A 16879-nucleotide genomic window follows, 5' to 3' on the forward strand; every position below is an offset into this window, starting at 1 on the left:
AAAGCTCAGGCAATCTTTTCAATCATGTTTTTGTTCTAAAGGGCTAGGCTGTGTTTCATTACCCTATTTTTTTTCCCCCACTTCAGTTGATTTTGGGAAAAACTGCAACAAGTGTTACTCATAGTTTAGAATGTGACCTTTCCTTTTCATGGCGTTTGGATAGCAGTCAAAAACAAAATCCAATGAAGTAATTTTTTTTGTGTTTTTTTCTGTTTTGTTTAGAAAATCAGTATATTTTGTCTTTGACTAAAGAATAATAGCCTCCAGATCTTCAGGGTCTATTCACAGTGGTTTAAAGCTAGACCTCTGTCTATAGTTGTTATTATATTTCCCCAGAATTCTTTTGTGATATGGGTAATGCTGTGACCTAATTCAGGGGAGGAACCGCAGGAAATCCCCCTTACTGCATCTGAGGTAATCAGGGTCCTATAGGTTTCTACAGAATAGAGAACGTGAGCTATTGGGCTTGTGTACCCTCAGGATAGAGCCAGTGGTTCTCTCACTATTTCTCACTAATCACAGGTCCAGTTTTATCATGTGTCAAATGTGCTTGTAGATTCAGTCCTTAGTGATAACAGATTAATTTCATGTGTGTAGGTTTAGACATTGGAAACCCCCTAATAAACATTCACTCATCTCGACTCTTGTCTAGCGTACACACACACACACACACACACACACACACACACACAGATCAAAAGGCAAGCTGGCTATAACAGGAAATAGCCTATTTAATAGGGGGATAGATTAACATAATAAGTGCAAAATTCAGCCCTTCCTGCACTTGAATATGATTAATAGTGATTCAATGTCAACATGTGGTAACAAAATTATTGGTGATTGCAAAGTGTAGTATATGTTCCTTTGAGCCGGGTGAAAAGGCCTCTGCGCTCCTATTCCATTAACTTTGATACTGTTGGAAAGCCTGATCCTACAGGATGTAATAGTTGGATCAGGATCCCGACCACACACATTGACACACACCTGCACTCTTCCCCTCTTGGTGTGAGATGAAACATCAATTTCCAGTTTTTCATTACTGCATGTGCTGGATTGAACAATAGCTGAAGCGGTAAGTTCATGCACAGTACAGGATACAACAAAACAGTCATGTCGCCAGTGATCTGTGTGCTGCTTCGGTCTTATTCTTTTTCTCTCTATTACATTAATGTGAATTACAAATCAGTGTTTAGACTTGAGTACAAACCAGGAAATGCCCTCTGAAACTGTTTTGATCTTAGATTGAATCAGATACATCAGACTTTTTTTTTTTTTTTTTTACAATCTATTAAGTGATCTTTCATATCCGGGAGGGCAGAATGATAAGTCTGGCATGCTCAGCTAATTTATGAGGAAACTTTATTTATTATGATCAAAGTACAGAACATGGAAGTCTTAACAGAGAATCTTTCTCGAACACCTTTACTGAATTGAATGTCTTTGTGTATATGTTTTGCAGTGTTGGGAACTTTACTTTGCAATTGTAACTTTCCCAGCTACAAGTAACCCATGATTTAAAATAGCTATGCTATAGCCAAACTACTTATTTCTTAAAGTAGCTAGCTACTAAGAAAACCTACTACAAGCTACTATACATGCATGCGTTGCGATGTGAATCTTTCACGCTCATAAGCATTGATGAACATGTTTTGTTTTCTTCACTAGTGCAAACTGCATCCCGTGTAGCCGTATAGCCTGATCCTGTTATTCTCCACACAGGTCAGTGAAAGCTGAGGCCTGTGCCCCGACATACATTTACAGGTACATATATAAAACTTAGTTCCTGAAAGATGCAATAATTTGCACAGTTTGCGATTTGCTTAATTCAAAACTAACATTGAACTAGTAGAGAAAAGGGAAAAAGTAGCAAGAAGGTGTTGTATGACAAACCGCTACACTGTTTCATAATGAAAAAGTATTTAGCTTGTTACTGGAAAAAACAATTTTAAAAAATAGCTCAGTTACTATCATGCTAAAAAAAAATTGAGAACAAAAAGTAGTTAAGCTCATAGTGTCCCCAACAGTAAAGATTTGAGCCAATAGCATTCTCATTCATGCATTGAGTAGATCATAAGCTTGCTGATAATTGCCGTTACACTGAGAGGCGATGTCTTCCAGATATTTTCGCTCACAGAAAGAAAACTTAGTCTGAAGCTTCATTACAACCCATTCTATGTCAGTATCTATAAGGGAAACACAGAAAATGTACAGTTTAGGAACATTCAATCTAACTGAAAAGTAGAACAAATCAGTTTAATGACTGTTTTCATGTAATGGCACTGAAAATGAAACACAGTGAAAAAGTAGAGCAACATGGGAGCGTGGGAAGACGTTACATCCCATCCGACAAGCCATCCTATTCCATCCTAATCCATCCCATTCCAGATTGAGCCTGAGGCTGAACAGTTTGACTGAATCTTCCTGCTGGTTCATCTAGTTCATGCAGCAGGACAGACAGGGTGGGAGTGCTCCACCGCAGTGCTCCTGCCAGCCCATTCCACACACAGTGTCATCCCAGTCCTCTAACCACATGCTAATGGGCCAAACAAGCCTTGTTGCACACATGTCCTGTCCATGCATCCCCAGTCCCAGCGTCACAGACTCTTGCTGCCTTTGCAGCCTCTGCTTGGATAGAGCCGCAGACGAAATTGAGTAAGGCAAGTGGTGACATTCTGCAAGCTTAATCATTGTGCTAATTAAGATGGATAGAATGAGTGTCACGCAGTGAAGGATTACAACAGAAGATGCCAGGGACCCATAGACACGCTATGGACTATGTATGAGCCATATTGTATAAACACCAGATGTCCGGAGGCCTCAGGAAAAGTCCAGTGAGTGCAACATTACACTGACAAGGACCACAGACAGCTGAGAGGCAGCCCAGGACAATTACAGCTCTAAGTGACATCGAATGTTGTTAGCAGTCAGAGGCAGATCCCTGAGTTTTTGGATTGGTCCTGGCTCACCCCAAACCTTGGCTAAAGGTCAGGTCCCCGCCAGTGATTCAAACGTATTTCATTGATTCAAATGAGGCAGAATGTACACACGTAATGTATCATTAAGTAACCTAGAATACATGCAGACAGACAGAAGGTGAACAGCACATTAATCCTGCAGTGTCATGCGGCATGTGCTCCATAAACAGTGCTAGCTCACGGAAAAGTCAGCTCCAGCCACCCCTCTTGGCAAAAAAGTGAGGAATTTTCAAATGTGGAGATGGTTTAAGGCTGTGGCCAGACAATGAATCAAACTACAAATCATCTAAATCTGAATGTTTTTATGAAGCAACGTTGAGGATTTCCCAGTGATCTTTCACCTAGATAAACAACACGTGTAAATAAAATTCAATACATTAAACACTTTATTTACAACTACACAATCGTATATGAGAGTATTTCATACGTCTCCTTTATGACGAAGTTTTGGATACTGAAGACAGAATTGATTGTTTATGTTTGAATCACGAGCTGATTGCCTTAAACCCGAATGAACCTTGAATGTAGCTTGTCTGAAGATTGAAGCATGTGTACAAGTAAGGACAGAACAGAAAAGCGAGATATAGAGTGCTTAGCCGGTTTTTCTAGTGTTGACTCTCAGACATCATACTAATCAGACTGCTGTCAAACAATTTTTCCAGCAGTCATTTTGGATGTGAGTCAAACCAACGTCAAAAATGACTATTTCTTTCAGTGAATTGGCCTCTCTCAGTGGGTGCACCTAATTAGCTGTAGCCTTTACTGCTACCTCATGCATTCTACAGCACTAAATCGGCGTCTCAGCGCCACATTTCTGTCTCACAAGGAGGATTTAGAGGCTTATTTTTTATTTACATAATATGGTACATTCCCTAACGGTGCTTGACAAAAAATAATATTGGGAATGGGAGGCAGAGCTCTGCACAACATCAATCACGTGAGACAAATTGCGTTTTGATACGAGGTGACATTGCAATGGAAAGAATCACAAAAAAAAGCTTTGAAACGCCTAAGACTAAACACGCACAATGTCTGGCGCATAAATCTGAGTTACCCTCCTCTGCTGCGCTGTCAGTGTGGAGCTCTGATGGGAAGGACACAGGGGATGAGGCAGGGTCCTGCGGTTCTTCCATCTGCCAGACATTACCAAGCTCCGGCGTGCAGGAGAGCAACTCAGACGTACTACCTGATCCTCTCGCCTCCAGTCTGTCTAGGAAGGCCAAGTTCACCCTGGTGGAAATATATCACCACTCCATAACAACCTTTTAGACTGACCCATACATCAGAGAGTTATTATGAAGCTATTCATATTTCCCTGGCTAGCTGATTAACCATGACATTCATGGGTTCGTAAAGTTCTTTTAGACTTAGGTATCCTTACCGCAGATGTTCATTTTCCATTCGTCTTTTCCTGTCCTCCTCTTCTTGTTTATGTTTTTCTTCCAAAATTTGACTCTGGAAATGATAAATTAATGGAATCTTAATCCATGATAGTACTGACTCATCTATTTTTCGGAGTAAGTTGCACGAGAGGGCAGTTGTTTTTCAGTCACTTATAGTTGTCACAACAACTTAATCACACACTAGCAATATCAACCATGTAATGGTCATTCAGTCAAAATTCAGGTTATTTTGACTGATTATAAAAATTCTAGTCTGGTAGTCAACTGCCCTAATACACTTCACTACATACATCTTCAACAAACACCAGTGCAGTGGATCCTCAATGTCGAACTAAGATGCTTTTCACGGGTGCAAATATTACTACATTAGTAAAAGTTAGTGAATTAGCTGACATGAACTCATGTATGAGATAAATATATATGACCATGGCATGGTTGTCTGGTTTGTACTAAACAGGCTGGTTTGAATATTTCAGAACCTGCTGCCCCCCTGGGCTTTTCACAGTCTCGAGAATATTGTGGAAAAACAAAAAACATCCAGTGAGCGGCAGTTCTGCAGACAGAAATTCCTTGTTGGCAAGAGAGATCAGAAATTGTATATATGTATATGTCAGGAGAACACAATGTCGGTATGTTTCTGCCAGTTTAATGGAATCAGCACTTTAGGGGAAAGCATATTGGGATTAGCATTTTTGTCAAAGTACCATTTATCTTTCACCTCTAGTTTCATTTACTTGCAATGAAGCCAGTACCAAATATGGTGAAACATCATGGTGAAAAATCATGACAGAAATGCTAGGATAAGTTAATCAAGGGCATGTGCTGGTGCTTTTTTCTTGCATATCGCCCATGTTTGCTACAAACTGAAACAGCCATGAAACACTTGTGTAAATAATGTTTTTTTTAAAGTTATTTGACTCTGTTACCTTTCTCCTTTGCTCATCTTTGTTCTGCTGTAGGGTCACCTGATCCTCGGCCTTCCTGGCCTCCCTGTATTCGTGCGCTCGAGTCTGTGAAGAAAGGCCTCAATATGAATCAGTCCACTGAAGGGGATACAATCACACAGATGGACAGAACCCTGAACAGCGAGTATTAGATGGTCTTTTCTGATATAATCGTGGGATTCTTAACACAATGAGCTGCTATGAGGAGGGGTGAGGCAAGAGTACTTAAAAGATGAAGAGAACCTTTGTGCTTTTGGTCAGATAGCTTAGGGACACCAGGGAACGGCTGCTCTGTTTGGAATGGCTCAAGAGCAAGAGGAATAGGTGGGACGACCTGGGCCTGGCACCCTGGGAAGTCAACGCACATGATCATATCCACAAACAGAGGATATGGAGGAGATTAATCTGTCTTGTCTTCTCAGTGGCCACGAAACCACATCAAGGCGGTGTCTTTCCACACACACTTTGATCAGCTGGCTTACGACATTTAGATTGGAGCATTCCATTACTTTTCTTGGAGGGCTTCCAGAGACTTGAATCAATACCCTGTGAAGCACACTCAAAAAAGCCTCTTCTTCTAGAAAACTGATGGGACCAGACCATTGTGACTTATGCAGTATGCCTGTACAGATCTGACATTTTTTATGTGTTAGCAGGATGTTCCTCCATAGAGAAAGAACTAGATGTCCAGAGAAGAAATGCTTGCACAAAAATACAGTAAGCCACACAAAAACTTTTTTTCCTCACCACAGGACCTGCAAAAGCAATGTCGTCAGATGCCACATTCAAGTGGTTCATACAGTAAAACAGGCCCCACTCTTCTCAATCTCCTGTCTGCAGAATCATCCCTGGCCTGCTGAGGCACAGACTGAGATAGAATACTATTTTACTATAAAAAAATATTATTTTTAGAGCACATTTAAAAATACACCATCCCATAGCAGCTGTGCCTTGTCTGCTTAGCTAAGTGAGCAAACCAAGGATGACAGTGGCTAGGAAAATTCTCTAGGCTGGAGGTAGGAAGAAGCGAGATAGCAGGAGAGCTCAATTTGCTCTTCCAATCACTAGAAATCGCGAGTTACTTTGAATCTCTGTACAAATGCCAATATTCTATTTTATAGAATATAAGTTGTTAGTGAATATGCAAAATAGATATACACAATAGCTATCACTGGAATCATTATACAGCAGTTACAGAAGACAGATCAAAACAAACAACCAACATAAATTCTTGTCTCACAGATATTACAGACAATCGGTGCCCTGTCAGTTCCGTATAAGAGCCCATTACAATATACAGTATGTATTTGGAAATACATATCTCAGCAGATTAAATGACACTGAGACAGGGACAATGACGCTGTCCCAACTACATACTCCTAGACTGCTTATGTCATTGGCTGAGACACTGGCTGCAGTCCAGGTACTTTCACTAGAACAATGCAGGTTATACCACACCAGTCTGCCCCTTTCCTGCACTCTCACACATCCTTCTGCATTCTGTGAACTCTGGGAAGTCCCTTCAACTCTGTTCATATCATTGTGCAGAAGCAGCACTTGTATCATAACATTGGCTGGCCAGGAAGAGAAAGTCTGTGTATTTATATTTGGAGGAAATTCAATGACGGACTCAGATAGCCCTTTCCAATGTGTGGGTATAGAGGAGATAATTCAGAGAGGAAGTTGAGCCCATTGGCAGACTGACTCTTGTCTGCAGATGAATGCACCATGTTGATGAAAGCCCTCAAGAGGGGCCTGTTTATTCTGAAAACATGCATCAAAGTCAGATCAAATGGTGTGAATTACCCCGGTGTCTTGGGCTGTAACCTCAGTGCCACAGCTATGCAGCAAAGATTTGAACCCAGGCCTATGGAACACACAGTGCATTCTTTGGCTGTCATCTTACCCAAGATGACGCGGGTGTGGAGCTGCTTGCTGCCATAGGAACTGAGCGGGACTTCTCGAGCCTTTGAAGATGCGCTTCTCTTTTCCTACAGAGCAGAAAGACACAGGATTAAAAATGAATAGGTCTACCACTAGAATATAGATTTTTTTTTGTAAATTAATGGCTGTACATTTAAATCAAATTTGATATCAGTGTGTCCAACATAACCAAAATAACTAGATTTAAGTGAACACATTGTCAGCTGATTTTGCCAGTTTGTGGCATTCTCATGCACCTCTTTTTTTGTTGTTTTAATCGACTCAAAAAGACTTGAACTCCTGCTGCTTCTGCTTTAGTGCTACTGTGTCACTGTGTCTACTGGAGTAGACGGTAATGGAAAAAGGCTGTACTTCTTTGAAACTGTGTTCTCAGATTTGTTATTTTTGGATTTGAGCCAGCAGAGCAACAGCAACCAGCTTCCTTCTAATGTCTGAACATTGCATTCTTAACTCCATGGGGATGTGACAACAGCTAATGAAAATATGTGAACATACATTAGAAGTTCTTGTTGGTACAGCTCCCTTCTCCGTTCCTCCTCCTGCTTTTTCCTCATTTCGAGAATGTTGGCCTGCAAAGCAATTTCTACATGTAATATTGTGTAACCTTATTGTCTCTATAATGCTGAACTCTGAAGATGTTTCAAATATATATAAATGATTTGGATAAGAAAAGTATTGGATTCAACCTGAACATAAAACAGAAATAGGCTGTAATTATATACACACAAACTATTTAATGGGCACTTAATTGGTAATAATGATTAGTAAATGGGTGACTGGAGCATGTCTAACCAAATTCTCATTCAAACTGTTGTAGTTTGTAGCTATTAATAGATTGAACTCATTAATAAGCACGTCCTAGTTTCTGTATACATGTCTGTAGATTAGTTCTATTGAATTGCATTGCATTTGATGGCCATATGACAGGTCTCAGCAATGACCTCTAGGGTTTTAAAGCAGCACTACAACAATATAATAATACCTCAGCACTAAATAAGAACACTTATTTCAATGATTTCAGTTTAGCAAATCTACAATAAACACATAATCATGTCATAGAAAATGTCAATTTATCATCCTGTCATACCTTCTCTCTCTGAATGGCCTTCTTCTTCTGATTCTCTTCTTCCTCTGCTTGCCTTTTTTGTCTGTCCATGTCCTGTTGTTTGAGCTAGAGAAAAGGCCAAAAACATAATTATTAAATACAATGCAACTTAAAATTCATTTTCATGGGCGAATTTATTTAAAATTGTAAACAGAAAGTCAGCACCTTTTTCTGGAGTTTAGACTGGGGGTTCATCACCTGCTGTCGCTGCCGTACCTCTGACAATGATACATCCCCACCTATGACAGAGAAAACATTACCAGTACTTGTATATGTCTATAGTAAGTGCCCTAAGCTTATTTTTCACACACATCCCTATTACCTAGCTTCTCTGGGGCCAATTGAATGGGGCCAGGCCGATGTTCCTCCTTCCATCTCTGGTGATCCTCCAGTTCTTTCTGTGACACTGCAAGAGGAAAGATAAAATACAGATACTTCCCAGTGTGTTCCCTTCACCTCCTTAAATCTTGAATATATGTTTGCAAAACAGCGTTTGAACTATTTAAACGAATGGAAAAGTATTTAAATGCAGTATCATACAATTGATCATTAAATCATTCAATAAGATGTAATGTAAGATTTTGTTAAATGTATAAGGTTTCCTTTAAAATATTTAACATTTGCCATTTTTGTTTGATGTAAACGATTTGAAGATATCTTTGAAATATGCCATCTTTATAGTTAAAGCGGTAGTTAATATACCCAATACATTTTCAAAACAAAAAATGTGTTATTCAGATACATTTTTGAAAATTGAGCAAGATATTTTTATTGCTTTGATAAAGCAAAGGGAATCATTAACTGTTGACATTACACAACTCAAAATGTTTCAGAGTAACACCTAGACATGATTTAATATTTCATTATTTAACACAGAAGCATAAATATTCAGTAGACCCAGCTCATTTTTGGTTAGCCATGAGCACTAAACAAATCAACAAATAACTTTTATATTACTGGTGAATTAATGTGTTGCTCAGTACTCGTCACTTCAAGACATGAACAAAATGTAACGGAGGGTAAAATTACATTTAACACAGACACGTATGTTTAGCCAAACAGAATGTATGTTGAACTCGCACCTGTGAGAAACAAATAAGGAGAGGAAATGTGTGGAGAACAAGGGGATGGAAAAAACAGTAACTTACTCCTCAGCAGTTTGTCCCGTCTTGATTCATTCGGTGGAATCATGGTGTATCCATCAGAGCTGAGTGAGCATAAACATAATTAGTTACAGCAGGTACCATTTACTCACCAGCTCCATTCATGCCTTGAACTTAACAAACTCCATTGGCTCATTTGCAAAGAATGTCCCAAACAAAGGTGGGGCATGAGTAATTTTATGGTAAACAAAGTCCAAATACATTCCCACAAATTATCATCTGGAACTTCCCTTCAAAACTCACCATAAGAGCTATGACCCAAATGTGTCTGTCCAGAAAGACACAGACGGCTAAATAAAATCACAATATTAAGCACCCTAAAGAACAAATCAGCATCAATGATGATTTACAGCCATAATCTTACTAATTCAAAATGCATGATCATTGCTTTACTTCTATACAGTGTCTAATATAGAATTTAGTGTTTAGTTACCATGAACAACTGTCACACATGGACAAATAACATGTTGAGGATATTTCAAACATAATCCCTACAGGAGACTTATCATGATGGGTCAATTATATTAATTTGTTTCAATTTTGTCACCCTCTGGAAGGGAATTCATGGCACCACAACCAGGTAGGTGAGGTTTCACAGTGTGCTGCATTTATTTTTCTGCACATTATAATATGTTAAAGATTATGAGACTAACCAAAATCATCTCTTCTAAATGTATTTAAAAATGTTTGCACAGCTCAATATATATCTTATGATGTCTCAATACTTTTCTGATGGCTACATATAAAGAGAACTACTTCAATATAATTACCATCATGTCCATCACTTTTATATACAGTAAACACAATTTTTACATTTTGCCTCTGTACACCACCACAATGGATTTGAAATGAAGTAATCGAAGTGTAGACTTTCAGCTTTAATTCAAGGGGTTTAACAAAAATATTACATTAAACGTTGAAGAATTACAGCCATTTTTTCATAGTCCTTCTATTTTCACAGGCTCAAAAGTAATTGGACAAACTAACATAATTATAAATATAAGGATCATTTTTAATACTTGGATGCAGTCAGTTACTCCCTGATGTCTATGGAGCCCATGGACATCTCTAAATGCTGTTTCCTCCACTGAGATGCTTTGCCAGGACTTTACTGCCGCCTTCAGTTGCTGCTTGTTTGTGGGTCTTTCTGCCGTTTTGTCTTCATTAAGTGAAAAGCACGCTAAATTGGGTTGAGGTCAGGTGACTGACTCGGCCATTTAAGAACATTTCATTTCTTTTCCTTAAGAAGCTCTTGGCTTTCTTTTTGAAGTATGTTTTGGGTCATTATCCATCTGTACTATGAAGCGCCATCCTATCAGTTTTGCAGCATTTGACTGAATCTGAGCAGAAATGATAGCTCTATACACTTCATCCTCCTACTTCTATCAGCAGTCACATCATCAATAAACACCAGTGACCCAGTTCCACTGGCAGCCATACATGCCCATGACATAACACTTCCTCCACCATGTTTGACAGATGATGTGTTATGCTTTGGATCATGAGCCCTTCCTTTCCTTCTATATACTCTTCTCTTCCCATCATCCTGTTACAGTCTTGGTTTGATCTGTCTTCCAGATGAATCTTGTTCCAGAACTGGGCAGACTTTTTTTCAAATCTGGCCTTTCTGACCTTGAGTGTTACCAGTGGTTTGCATCTTGAGGTAAACCCTCTATATTTACAGTCATGAAGGCATCTCGAAGGCATCTTAACGGCACACATCATTACATCACTGCACCACGCCGTCCGACGTCCCTCCAGAATTTCACGTATCAACATACAGTTCGTCTTCGTTATGGTACCGTATACAGTTTTGGGTGTTTTTATTAAATTTTTTTACAAATGCTTTAAGTGCAGATAATTATTTGTCATGCTGTTCGTGCTAATAGACAACTGCTTGAAGCCGTGGGCTGCGTCCCAAACCGCGTACTTACTGTCTATATAGTAGCTGAGATACATGTATTTTTCCCCACTACAGGCCTATAGTAGGCAAGTATGCGGTTTGGGACGCAGCCGAACTCTCTTGTTCGCCGTAAAATGTTGAGCACTGCCGTGTGTGATCGTGTCCTGTCGCAAAATGCAGTGAAAACTCTCACACAACGTTAATAATGTGATTAAGGTGTTTATATGTCTGTAATACACATCGATAATGCGACTAAAACAGGAATACTCCACATGTCTTAATTCGATTAGTGTTTACTTCGAGTATGACCTTAATCAGATTAAGGTAATTAAAAATTGCTGTTTACATGATAGTTTCTTAATCACAGTATTGTCTTAATCGGATTAATAGTGGATTATTGCTGTCCATGTAAACGCACTGAATGATACAATTATCACTACTTGACTTGGCTAGATGTTGTTAAGGAGGTTTTCTTCACCAAGGAAAGAATCATCCACTTTAGTTATATTCCGTGGTCTTTTGGTGTTGCTGAGCTCACCAGTATATTGCTTCTTTTTAAGAATGTACCAAGTTATTGATTTGACCACTCCTAAAGTTTTTGCTATTTTTCTGATAGGTCTGTTTTGTTTTTATCAGCCTAATGATGGCCTCCTTCATTTTCATCGACACCTCTTTGGACCGCATATTGAGAGTTCCCATGAACAGCTTCCAAAAGCAAATTCTGCACTTGGAATGCCAGATCTTTTATCTCCTTAATTTGTCATGAAATAATGAGGAAACAGGCCCCAACTGGCCATGAAACTGCTTATCCAATTATTTCAATTAAATTCAGTTTTATTTGTATAGTGCTTTTAACAATGGACATTGTCCCAAAGCAGCTTTACAGAAATATATAAATTCAGGATATAGATTTTAAATGTATGAATTCATCCCTAATGAGCAAGCCAGAGGCGACGGCGGCAAGGAAAATCTCCTTGAGACGGTATGAAGAAGAAACCTTGAGAGGAACCAGACTCAAAAGGTTCATCCTCATCTGGGTGACAACGGCTAGTGCAATTATAAATAAATAATTACTTTTGAGCCAGTGAAAATGAAGAGTAAATGGCTGTAATTCATAAATGGTTAATGCAGTATTTTTGTTAAGCAGTCTTTATAAGAAACAATCACATGAACGGTCCATTCTTATGGTGTTAAGACACCACTTCAGAATCAAGAGTCAAGATTTTCTAATAGCTCTGTGTTCACGAGTTGGGGCACAATGGTGATACACTAGGTGTGTTCACAATGCATTTTTATCTGTACTTACATTTTCTTTAGGATTTACTCACACATCTGATGAATATACAGTATATGATAAATAACTGAAATATTAATTGAACTTGACAGTGTAATCCATATATAGAAATGCAGTAACGTATCTCAAATTATAAGATTCAAAGACAAGTCAGTTGAGGTTTACATTAGTTAGTCTTTACCAGTGCAAATTTACACATACGCAGGAGCAGGAGTAGGACACGAAAGTTTTTCCGAATTTATAGAATTTTCATGAATACCAATTTTTTTGTGCAAATGCTCATGCGAATGATTTACACATAAATCCATTTGTATCCAGCTTGATAAATGAGGTACATTGTTAGGATAAATTTTCTAAATACTAGTTAACTGTTATCCACAACTGTTATCTACTTTATGCTTTAGAACACTTAAACTTTGAGTGTGTCATCTGACATCATCTTATATTGTGGGAGCAGGTTCCGTAGTTAAAGGAAAACTTACATTTACATTTATTCATTTAGCAGACGCTTTTATCCAAAGTGACTTACAAATGAGGAAATACAAGCAAAAACACATTAAATAGGTTTACATTGAAATAATTGAACTGCCTTCAGTGATTCTGATGATAATTTGTTGGTTAAGGACCAACACGAGGACATTGCTAGCACAGTTACAATGTTGTTTTGTAGCTCAAATATTTCAGTGGTCTCATAAGGGATAACGCTCATATTTCTCTGTTAGCGCCTAAGAAATGAGCAACAGTTTCTTTTCTCACTCACCATATTTTAGCCATGTTCAATGTCATATTAATGCAAAACCCAACATAGAAGTAGTGGAGACAGAAATCATTGAACTCAAAGTTCCAGAATGCAATACAGCTATATGACATACTGATAGCGATCTATGAGACGACAAGCACACAATCCAACACAATGATGACAATATTAGCATCAGCGTTAAAGCTTTGGAACACAATTAGTTTGTGCAAAATATACAGGTGAGGAGAGCTGGACAGACTAATCGACTAAAGTACTGCTGCGGCTGTAGAAACTTCCAGCTAAGGTAGAAATCAATCCTCAGGTAGCTGAACGGGATTATGGGCAATAATAAAATAAATAAATAAATAAATCTTGGACTGATTATGCAAGTTGGTCAGAGTAAATTTTTCTTTTAATTTGTGAACTTTCCTTTAAAGGTTTCCCTAAAAATTCCATTACAAACCATCAGCTAACCATTAAAATCATTACAATTACCATTATTGATCCTAACAAATTAGAGTAGAGACCCATAGGGACCATTACAGTTTCTATTAAAACCCAATACAAATCCCATTATAATCATCAAAACCATTACAAATTCCATGAGGGTTTCTATTGTTGTTGTTCTTTTCTTCAGCAGGGAAGATTTTGTGTCTATTGGCCAGATATATAGCATATAGTTTATTTCAGGTTTTTATCAACAAACTAATGGTTGTTATGTCTATAACATTGTATATTGTATCTATATGTTATGTATATTATATGCATTTCTTTCTTTCTTCTTTTTTTTAATTTTTTTAAATCCTGAAGATATAGGCTATGGACAGCTGCAAATACAAGCTACAAAAAGAGAATACAAAAAAAAGCCACCATCTATAATTACAATAATTCATACTCGATCTGAATTTACTGTAACTGTTTCTAATGTCTCTGACTGGCTTTAATGACTAACACATATGATTCGTGTGATATCAGCTAGCATATATAGCTATAGTTCAGTCACCTAAAATAGAGCAGGGAAGTCCTAGGCTGAAGCGCTCCTCTGCTCTGCGCATGCGTGGACTACGTTGACAGTGTTCTGCTTTCACGGGGTTCAGCAGAGGAAACGAAACAGAAACATAAGCGGATAGTAATTCGGAAGAAATGTTTATCTTTCAACACAATATTAAACTTTAAACCCATAATTGTAGTATATTTATAATACCAGTTATATATTTAAGTGTTAGGCTATAGGCAAGAGTTTGTAATCCGTCAAATATCTATTAAGCAAGCCCACTGTAACGTCTCCATTAGAGTGTCCCTGTCATACAGTTAATTATGTGGCGCCACATGTAAAAAAAAACCAAAATATTTCATACTATTAAAGTTTAGAGAGAAAAGTTTTTTTATTGATCTGGTAATAACTTACTGTGTCGGATTCCGAGAACCTTGAGGCTGTGTGTTTTGGTTTGTGTAGTCATTCTCATTTCCACCCATTTGCGTTTGGTTCACTCCGCGGTTCGGTCCAGTGTTTGGCGCCGTCCATATGTCAGCGCTCCTATTCGGATTCATAATTTGGTACTGATTCAAGCTTATGTATAAAGAAGTAAAATGGGCTTCTCAGCGAGTCCTTTGTTAAGTGCTAGGCTACTAAATCAGCAGAGAGAGAAGTGAACCAGTAGCTCGCAGGTCTATCTAAGGCGTGTCTAATTAGAGTGTCATATGTGGTGTGGCAGGTAATTATCCTAAAGTTGTATAATCCAAAGTATATCAACTAAAATGGTTATATAATCAGGGCTAGCTATCATGCCTATATAATTATAGTGAACTCAAGGCAATGTGTGACAGTGAGGGACAACTAAACTGTATTGGGTATACTTATTCCTCCAACTAGAGCACCATTAGTAGAATAATGCACTATAAGTGACACAATATGCGAATATGATGGAGTGCGATCTGAGCTGAGAGTCATTTTAGTAATACTAATACTAATAATAATAATAATAAGAAGAAGAAGATGAAAAATGATGATGATGATGATGATTATATTATTATAAATAGTAATAATAATAATAATAATAATAATAATAATAATAATAATCCTTATACAGCAATCAAAATATTTTCGCCAAGGACAGTCATCCAAAATGTAATAGAAATAAAAGTAATAAAAACCTATGAATAATATAAAGGTTTCATATTTACTGTGTAACCATATTTGCTCTTGTTCTTGACATTTGCTTATTGAATTCTATATATGATATATTTATATTAATATATTACAACAAATATTAAAAGTAAGTGTGTCTCTACATTTGCTGTCAGCTCAGTTACTTTGATGAAAACTCCCCTTTAAAATAATGGATTCTTAATAATGAAATAATGTTTTTACCTATTTAACCTGTGGGAATAAAATAAAACCTATGCATGATTTATACTACGTAAAATGTAAAAAAAAAAAAAAAAAGGATGAGAGTCAAGACCAGGTTTACAATTTACTCATCTTTAGTAATTGCTTTATATCAGTCAGGTGTGTGTGTGTGTGTGTGTGTGTGTGTGTGTGTGTGTGTGTGTGTGTGTGTGTGTGTGTGTGTGTGTGTGTGTGTGTGTGCGCGTGCGTGCGCGTGCGTGCGTGCGTGCGTGCGTGCGTGCGTGCGTGGGCTTAGTGGTTAGCACGTTCGCCTCACACCTCCAGGGTCAGGGGTTTGATTCCCACCGTGGCCCTGTGTGTGCGGAGTTTGCATGTTCTCCCCGTGCTGCGGGGGTTTCCTCCAGGTACTCCGGTTTCCTCCCCCAGTCCAAAGACATGGTAGGCGGATACATTTCCAAAGTGTCCGAAGTGTATGAATGGATGTATGAATCACTGCGCCCATCTTCAGTCGTCTTGACTCAGTCTTGCCACTGGATCATGGTGGTCACCTTGAAGTGAGAGTAAGGCCGATGCTGTGCAAGTCGAGTCCCAGTTTGTGTTTTCCATAATGGAGGCAGAAATGGAAACTTTGTCGAAACCGACGGACGAACTCCTGTCTGTGTGTGTTCATGTTGCCAGCGAAGATCTATTTCAGCTTTGCACCCAGTGTTCCTGGTATAGGCTCTGGATGCACTGCAACCCTTACCAGGATAAAGCATGATCTTGTAATAATCCATCCATCCATCCATCCATCCATCCATCCTCAACCGCTTATCCGTAATCGGGTCGCGGGGGTAGCAGCTCCAGCAAGGGACCCCGAACTTCCCTTTCCCGAGCCACATTAACCAGCTCTGACTGGGGGATCCCGAGGCGTTCCCAGGCCAGTGTGGAAATATAGTCTCTCCACCTAGTCCTGGGTCTTCCCCGAGGTCTCCTCCCAGCTGGATGTGCCTGGGACACCTCCCTAGGGAGGCGCCCAGGGGGCATCCTTACCAGGTGCCCGAACCACCTCAACTCTGC

General features: G+C 38.7%; 1 protein-coding gene across 3 annotated transcripts; it reads right to left on the bottom strand.

Moving 5' to 3' along the window:
• Nucleotides 1–1342: 1342 nt before the first annotated feature.
• epsti1 (epithelial stromal interaction 1) lies at nucleotides 1343–15496 on the bottom strand. Of its 3 annotated transcripts, none has more exons than XM_053626900.1 (11): nucleotides 14879–15496; nucleotides 9520–9578; nucleotides 8694–8777; nucleotides 8537–8610; nucleotides 8354–8437; nucleotides 7762–7835; nucleotides 7229–7313; nucleotides 5305–5388; nucleotides 4357–4430; nucleotides 4003–4205; nucleotides 1343–2183 (listed from the first exon to the last, which is right to left on the bottom strand). In XM_053626900.1, exons 1-11 carry the CDS (start codon nucleotides 15019–15021, stop codon nucleotides 2053–2055), a joined length of 1095 nt encoding a protein of 364 aa, XP_053482875.1. In that variant the 5' UTR covers nucleotides 15022–15496; the 3' UTR covers nucleotides 1343–2052. The 3 variants fall into 3 exon arrangements, with proteins under 3 accessions (XP_053482875.1, XP_053482876.1, XP_053482877.1); XM_053626901.1 differs by having other exon boundaries at nucleotides 4030–4205; nucleotides 14879–15488; XM_053626902.1 differs by lacking the exon at nucleotides 4003–4205 and having other exon boundaries at nucleotides 2081–2183; nucleotides 14879–15495.
• Between the last annotated feature and the right edge of the window lie 1383 nt (nucleotides 15497–16879).

Source organism: Ictalurus furcatus, chromosome 6 (assembly GCF_023375685.1).
Source record: "Ictalurus furcatus strain D&B chromosome 6, Billie_1.0, whole genome shotgun sequence".
Lineage (NCBI taxonomy): Eukaryota > Metazoa > Chordata > Actinopteri > Siluriformes > Ictaluridae > Ictalurus > Ictalurus furcatus.